At 44.3% G+C, this 8,961-nt stretch overlaps 1 protein-coding gene across 1 annotated transcript in view; it reads left to right on the top strand.

Annotated features, from left to right (window-relative positions):
• arhgap33 (Rho GTPase activating protein 33) overlaps positions 1 to 8,961 on the top strand; it is a gene marked incomplete at its 3' end in the record, with an annotated part of 76,963 nt that overhangs the window by 16,429 nt on the left and 51,573 nt on the right. The window contains 2 exon segments of the mRNA XM_080004897.1: positions 3,567 to 3,637; positions 7,975 to 8,059. Coding sequence (XP_079861023.1) covers positions 3,567 to 3,637; positions 7,975 to 8,059 — 156 coding nt within the window.

Genomic DNA, 8,961 nt, shown 5'->3' with positions numbered 1-8,961 from the left:
GCCATTCGTCCAGCCGAGTCCTTCTCCGTGTTCCGCGGCGACAGATCGGGGGAGTCGGGAAATCCAAAGGTGGAGGCGTCTGCCTCATGGTAAACAACCACTGGTGTAACCCCAATAACACCAAGACTCTCTCCCGCTCGCCGAACCTGGAACAGCTGACAATGTTATGCAGTCCATTTGATCTCCCCTGGGAATTCAGCACGGTCATCATTACAGCCATTTATGATCCACCGCAAGCGGATACCGACACAGCACTGTCGGATCTGTATGATGTGTTGTGCGGATTTCAAAACAAACATCTCCACGCGGCTGTGGTTCGTAACTAAGGACTTTAACAGGGCGAACCTTAAAACAATTCTGCCTATTTTCTACCGACACATCACGTGTGCCACCAGGGGAGATAGAACTTTGGACCATTGCTACATACCGTACAAGAACGGATATAAGACCGTCTCGCTCCCTGCTTTCGGGAAATCAGATCGCGCCATGATTTCGCTGGTTCCCGTTTACAGGCCTCTGATCGCGCAAGAATTGGTGGTGACAAGGGAAGTGAAGCAGTGGACGGACCAATCAGAGGCTGCACTTCGGGATGCTCTGACTGATGTCGACTGAGACATGTTCCAATCAAGTGACGTCAGTGAGTTTACGGACGTAGCGGTGAGCTTCGTGGCCACGTTAGCAGACAGCATCGTTCCCACGGTGAAAGTTCGGATATTTCGAAACCAGAAGCCGTGGGTTGATAAATCCATCCCCTGCGCTATGAATAATCGCACGGCCGCTTACGACAGTCTTGTATCCAGAAATATGGACAATTACAAAGCGGCGTCATACAATCTGCAGAGGGCGGTGAAGGAAGCTAAACGGATTTACAGAGAGACTGTGAAGCTACAGATGGAGCAACGGGACACCAGACGCTTGTGGCAGGGGCTGCAGACGATAACAAACTACAAGAGCAGCTCCTCCCCAGCCACCAGTGTGGACGCCTCCCTAGCCAACGAACTGAACTCCCTTTATGCGCTGTTTGAGTCTGGCAACAGCACCGCGGTGTAACGCCGGCTAATTGGCGTTACACTGCTGGGGATGAGTGCGCACTCTGTGTCTGAGCATGACATGTCAGGAGGGCTCTGATGCGGGTAAACACCAGGAAAGCTGCGGGCCCATATGGCATACCTGGGCTAGTACTGAAGACCTGTGCTAACCAGCTAGCCCCGGTGTTCACTACAATCATCTCCCTGGCTGAACCAGTGGTCCCTGAGGCTGATTAAGGATTATATCTGCGGCTCCCTCCCCCGCACCTTGGACCCGTTGCAGTTTGCATACCAGCAGAAGAGATCCACGGATGACACGGTTTCCCAGGTACCACACACCACGCTCACGCACCTGGATGGCCAGAAGGGGGCCTATGTGAGATTGCTGTTCATCGATTATAGTTCAGCTTTCAATACCATAGTACCCACCAGACTGGCTGTCAAGCTGAAGGAGCTTGGACTGAATACGCCGCTGTGTGCCTGGATCCTGGACTTCCTCTCAGCCCGGCCCCAGGTGGTTAGGGTGGGGAAGCACATGTCCAGCTCCCTCACTCTGAACACAGGATCCCCCCAGGGCTGTGTCCTCAGCCCCCTACTGTACTCCCTGTACACACATGACTGTGTGGCCAGGTCCAGCTCCAACACCATCATCAAGTTTGCTGTGACACCATTGTCGTGGGCCTGATCACCGACGGCGATGAGAAGGCCTACCACGAGGAGGTGACTGACCTGTCACTCTGGTGCCAGGACAACAGCCTCCACCTGAACGTCAGCAAAACTAAGGAGCTGATTGTGATTACAACCGATGGTGATTAATGAGACTTCTGTCGAGAGGGTGAGCAGCTTCAAGTAGCTCTTCACTGTGGAGCAGTGGAGAGCATCCTGACAGGCAACATCGCTGCCTGGTTTGGGAACTGTGCTGCTCAGGACAGGTGCGCCCTGCAGAGGGTGGTGCGTTCGGCTGAACGTACCACTGGAACTACCCTCCCCTCCCTGCAGGACTTATACACCAGGAGGTGTAGTAGCAGAGCTCGCAGGATCATGAAGGATCCTCATCACGTCAACAACGGACTGTTTCAGCTGCTGCGGGCATACAAGCTCCTCCGCAGTCACACAGCGAGAACAGAGAGACTGAGACAAAGTTTCTTCCCGCAAGCCATAAGAACTGTCAATGCTGACCTCACCAGGGGTCCTCACTGAGCCACACACATAGGCTCCCCAACTTTACTGTACTGTATGTAGCATACTGTAGCGCATACTGTGTCACTGTTCAGGGTTGTTCGGTGTTACCGAATTGCTGCGCCGTACTGTTGTATACTGTGCTGTTTATCTCACAAACACTACCTCACTTAATGCACATGCCACGTTAATGCACATATCAGTATATAGATAAATAGCCTATCCCATATACATAAGCCTATTCCCTTTATCTATTTTGTACCCCCACCCTGCATTACCTTTGAGTTCTTATTTTATTTTATTCTAGATATTTTATTCTATAGTATTTGACTTTCTGCATTACGTTTTAGGAATCAGTTAGTTAGTCAAGTAGAAATTCTTAGGTAGCGATTGTCTTCAGTTTAGAACATATTGTGTGTAATCACTGGGTTCGTTGCACTGACATTTCCCTGCATATATGTATGAAAGTATGTATATGTATGTGACGAATAAACCTCTTGAATCTTGAACCATACTTCCACGTGTGTGTGAGTGCGTGTGTTGGTGCGTGCGTGTTTGTGCGCGCGTTCGGGCTCTGGTTACCTTTGCGACATCACCGAGCAGCAATGGACACAGTGTCCATTTCAAAACCGATAGAGAATAAGATATGACAATGAGACAGGCATAGCATTCACAAAAGGCTGCCAAACAAACGCGGCCCAGCTGTAGTGGCATATTACATCATTAAATTAGTGACCAGAGCTGTGTAAACTGATGGGAAGATGTTAAAGAAGAGGGCAATTCGGAAGGTAGGGAATCGACACCATGGGCTATCACTTACAAAGTGATAGGCAAATTGGATTACAAATTGGATAGACTGTGCATCGATAGCGATAATATTTTCTTTCCAATACAGGGGCTGACTACAACTGAGTGTCTCTTTTGCTGTTAGAGGTTGCATTGATTTACATTATGATGTGTTCAAGCTCTACTCAGTAAAAATGAGTATTGAACGAAGGGATATTATAACGTTATCATGGTGTGTTCAAAATGTAATCTTGTGAAATGTCGTTTTTGGCGCGAAACTTGAATAAGAACTCTGTTGATGTTTTCATGGCAACAGAAAATAGTGTGTGTGTGTGTGTGTGTGTGTGTGTGTGTGTGTGTGTGTGTGTGTGTGTGTGTGTGTGTGTGTGTGTGTGTGTGTGTGCGTGCGCGTGCGCGCACGGAGAGAGAACAATCCAGGCTGACATGAGACTTGTGGGAGTTTAACTCCAACTTTACTGTAACCTATTTGTATGGCCATATTGTCAGAGACAGCTTTAATGACCAAAGTCAAAAAAGGGATAAGAAAGGCATTGTCAAAATTTCTCTTTCCAGGCTCGGAGCTGCGATCCATTGGACAGTTCAGTGGGGATGACAGCCAACCCTAAGGCCAAAATGAACAAAAGGTAATTGCACCAACCTCCAAGCCAGATCGCAGAAACCCACACATACACACAAGTACTACACAGATCAAATTACTATCATTAATTCGTGAGAACTTGTATTAATATTTGCAAGACTATAAAAAAAAAACGACACCAAAAAATGTTTTGCAGAAGGATGCTCATAACTAAAGTGACACTAGAGTACTTCTATCTTGTAATCAATAAAACGGCGCGCCAGCTAGGGTTGGGTACCGAAAGCCGGTGCCAATATCAGGTACCCGTGGGCTCTTAACTGTATTAAAAAAAAAAAAAAGCATTGAATATTATTGTGGCAGTTTCACCTACCACATGCCACCCTAATGGTGTTTTCAGGTCCGTCCGGTGCAGAGACACAGACAATGGGGTTGAGAATGTACCAGTTTATTGAAGAGAGGGTCTAGGTGGAACAAGTCCCAGAGCTGTGTGTGTGTGTTTTACCTGTTGCTCGTTGGACTGTGTGTGTTTTACCTGTTGCTTGTTAGACCAGTCAATGAGCAACAGACTAGCATGCACAGAAGCACCAAGCACAGAAAAAATAAGAAAATAAATCGCTGGACTCTGAAACAGAGTTCCCATACCTTAAACTACAGACTCTGACACAGGGTTCCAATACCTTAATATAATAAAACACTGGACTCTGAAACAGGGTCCCCATACCTCAAACCAACAAAAAAAGTCCAACAAAACAGAACTGGTCCCCTTCCAGGGGACCTGGTTCCCTGGAACAGCACGGCACCGGCGACCCTCCCCCAGGGCGACGTAAGACTCTGCTCTACAGACTCTACTCCCTTCCGGAGCATGGAGCCTTGGGCTTGGCTTGTTTCCTCAATGGTGTAGTTGCTGGGATTAAGCTTGACCCTGTGCATTGCTGCCAGCTATATTTATTTTTATTATTATTGTTAGAAGACAAGTCTTAATGGTTTTAAAAAAACAATGCGACAGAACTGAAAATAACATTGAAATTCAGAATCGGGGTGATGGATTCCACTGTTTATTCCACATCTGACATGATGAAATGCTTTGGGTGTGAGAAAAGAGGGTAATTTGATCAGAACCTTCCCAGACGAGGATGTCAGCAGTACAGACGACCCTGAGCCCACACTTCCTAAACCACCAGTCTCCCTAAACCCCCAGACCCCACTAAACCCCCAGTCCCCCTAAACCCCTAGCCCCCACTGAATCGCCAGCCCCTCCTCAACCCAGAGTCCCCATTCTATAATGTTACTGTTTTATCAACTGAGCTCTGTTGGTTGAACATGGGGTATAGGCATGCAAAGTTAAATTGTTGCTGTTCTTTCAGTTTGTCTGTAGCCCCTTTTTCCCACTGGCACTGAAAGCCATAAGCCATAAGTCTACTGGCAATGTTCCGTATTAACGTCATGTGGAAACTTGAGCGAAACGGTCAGTGTTCCGTAAAAGTTATTCCGTAAATCTCCCCACTCTCGACCTAGTGTTATTTCCAAAAATGGCGGTACGACTGTAAATAGAAGTGTATTGGAATGGAAGCAGTAAAATTGCCGTAAAGTAGGGGTGGAGCTGAATCCAACAAAGCACAAATACTGGGTTTTTATGAATATTTATTTTGTGCGAATATTAAAAAAATTGTTTTCAGGAAGAAAAGAAAAACATTCTGGGGAAAAAAAGCGATCCAATCTGAACCGCGAAACTCGGCTGCAAAGACAAGAAACTGAAACACGTATAGTCTCTATGAAGACGGGTCTTTATATTCTTCAATTTTATTATTTTTCTTCTTAAAAATGCCACTCAGATCCTAGATGTGTCTTTTACAGTTGGGGTGCAGTGCGAGAATGTGCTGACATCGGGCACAATCGCTTCACTTTCCCGCCGGCTGCACGGCAGTACGAAGCCAGAGGGAGCGAGTGGAGAGAGAGAGAGAGAGTGTAGGACAGGTTGAAAATGATTACACTGATTTACTAACATTGGGTTAGGGCCCATCTGCAAATAAGATGACATTCACCAATGGCAGTACATGGGCGGGCTGCCAAGGTATATTAACGGCCGCCAAAGTATATTTTGTGACCCATTTTAGCATTTTTATTTTTTATTTTTTTATCAGTCTCAGAGAACGATGCCATCCGTGATTGATTTTAGAGAGACGCGGACTTGGCTCTCTGCAGCGCTCCAAGCAGAAAGTGTTGCTCCGTTCATGGAACTCGGCGAACTGTAGGTGATGCTGTGTTCAGGGGAACTCAGAAGGCATCAGCTATCGGCCAAATTGTTATTTTAAACATCGGCATCAGCCCAGAATTTCACAATCTGTGCATCCTTAGTTAAGGTTATTGCATCCGTAGATGGGGTCTCTGAGACATTATTGCAGCAGAGGGAACAGAGTCTGTTGCCTAGTCTTGGGTGATATTGGACACCCCTCGTGCGAGCATTATGTAATGTATCCGTAACAGTAATCTATATGGGAACAGACTCCATACAGAACTTTTCTATCAAGGAGGCCAATGTGGGAATGACTACCTACTGCCTTTGCTGGATATTTTTTTGTCCAGCAATGTTAAAGATTCCTTTTTTCTACCTCTAAGTTTTAAGTCCTTTTTTTCTGGGAAAATATGGCCCACCCAATTTTGTATTGGCCTACCCAAAATACAATTTCTGCCTACGCCACTGCAACAAAAGTGGAATTAGTCTTACTACTTCTTTTAACAGAGTTAAACTAGCTGAAGTGACTTTGCACGGCTTGTGAAGCCCGAAACCCGATTGTTGCTGCTTGCAGCTTTAAGTTTGGTTGATTGACTGTCTTCCTTCTGTTGAGCACAAAGAGGTTTGAACCTGTGAATCTTCGCTTGCGGCTATATATATATATATATATATATATATATATATATATATATATATATATATAGATAACATTTTTTTAAATTTATTTTTATATTTTTTTACCAAACACATTTGGGTATGTGCAAATTAGCTTCAGTTTATATAGGAGCTTTTTGGACCATAAGGCGCTATCTGAGGCCATGGAGAAGGGTGGGGGCTCTTAATGCGACAAATACGCATCTTTTTCATTTTATGTTATTAGAGTACACACACCTCACAAAGCTATTGTGTATTAAATATGAATGTGAGTATTATAATAAAATGTTTTATAAAATTCAAGTACTCTGTAAATAATTATTAAAATCCATACTTGATTTCCCATTATATCCTTCATACCAGTATGACCGTGAAGTCGGCATTACATTTCATTCAAAGTGGTCTTAAAAAGTCTTCAATTGAATTTGCGGAACCCTGGGGGTACCCGGCAATATGACGCTGGTTCCATTACGATCGATATCGACCAGACTGAATCGCAACATTTTGATGTTTAATTTCGGTGCCACTTAAATGCCTGAGCTGTTGATGGGGGGGGGTGGATATTTGCCCCTCTGGTAGTGGTGTAACGGCATGCATGTGGACCGCGTATGAATTGCAAAATCTAACCATCATAGTGAAATACAGTTTTACTGCCGCTGTTACTTTTTAAAGTAATAATTCCCTAAATCCCGATGTAGAGTTGCAGTGAAAAACAGATAGACAAGACAGACACTGCACCGCTACTGGTTACCATGTGACTTCTCTTTACTTTATGTCGTGCTATGTTGTTGCTACTTTAAGACAGGTCATGAATGAGCTGTGGATGCAGCGGCAGTTAGGGGAGGGACCAGGGACCAAGTAGGCATAGTTACTGTTTTAAAAGTATCGGTTTAGCACCAGTATCGGAAATAACCCGAATGATACCCAACCCTAGCGTCAGCAAGCATGAAATGAGCAGGATGTGAATATGATCAAATTTGTCTGGACTATAAATACAGACTGGCAGATGGCAGAATAAGAGTTAAAGGAATTGGTTCACCATTTTTCAATCCAGGCGTTACTAGAATGCTGGTTCCCATCATCTGTTCTGTGACGTTCGACAATGGAATCCTGCTTAAACTACATTACCAGACGTCATTCTAACAAACTGTCAGAATCACTGGTTAATTTAAGGAAGACTATACACATTAATATTGGACTGAAATGCGAAAAAACATAAGTTGGTCATTCATTCCTCAAGATGATAAAGTTCTCTCTTGCAAAATACTGTATGTCTTCATCTCAATGAGACTAGCAGAATAAACATGTGATTATGTCAAATTCTAATATTCATAATAACAATAATAAATGGAAATAGCTGATGACAAAATATTGCCATCATTGGCAACATTTTCATCCTGCTCAAGTCACATCACCTTGCTTAACCCTAACCCTAACCCTAACCCTAACCCTTGTTCTTTTTTGTGTTTTGTTTTGTTTTGTTTTTTTGTGTCCAGATCATCTGTAATGAAAGGCCACTTTCCAAAGCTGGCAGACTGTGCCCACTTCCACTATGACAATGTGGACCTCTGTTCTATCCAGGTAGGAGTGTGATTCTATGGGATTGTTGTTCTGGATGCCCAGCTATTAATTGTTTATACAGATTTTATTTTAAGCTTTAAACATGCAGATCACAGAGCCATAGTGTTGTGTGTACATCCGTATGTTGTGAAGCTATTCTTGTAAAGCTAGTCCACGACTTAAAGGGGCAATAGACTTTTTCGCTTTAACTTATCATTATGAAGTTAATGTTGATTGCACAGTGTAATGGCTATAGAATAATGACACCATCAGCATAAGATTGGGTCCCTATAAGCCTTGATGTCACTACGCAATATGGACTGCCACCGGGTACGAACTCCCGGAAAAATGAAGGATCGATTTACGGCAGTGCGTCACAGGAAGTGCGTCATCAATTGCGCAACCAGTAGTGGAGAATGGCAGACGGTGGAACAACCGAAGTGGCAGTGGAAACTTAACCGGCAAGAGAAAAAGAACCCCGTTGATGAAGGAGGCAAAGAAGGCGAAGAGGGAGAGTGATAGAATGGATAGAGCTACGGGACTTGACCTTTCCTAACCGACTTTCAGTTGGAATTCTTTCTACTGGATCAGTAAGTAATACAACCTGCATACAATACCTTTATCGTAGCGTATAGTCATTTTTGTACAAATTTGGATTCTTACGGTTGTTTCTTGCTTTGGAGAGTAGCCATGCTGCTAGTGGTAGTGTTAGCCATGTTGCTAAGGCTAACACTAGCAGCCAGAAACAAACAAATGATCCATTGTCCATTTGATAATACAAACAAAGAACAGGTTTTCTTGCAGTTCATTACTTCTCGGAGCTACGGTCTGATGAAAAAGTAACGTGAGCCGGTTATCTTTGTGACAGCGTCGCAAACAATATTACCACTTTGAAATGCTAAGTTGTCTATTGCACATTTAAG

This window comes from Zeus faber, assembly GCF_960531495.2.
Source record: "Zeus faber genome assembly, chromosome: 8".
Taxonomy (NCBI): domain Eukaryota; kingdom Metazoa; phylum Chordata; class Actinopteri; order Zeiformes; family Zeidae; genus Zeus; species Zeus faber.
Note: the sequence above shows the minus strand (reverse complement) of the source record. Positions and strands in the feature narration are given on the sequence as shown.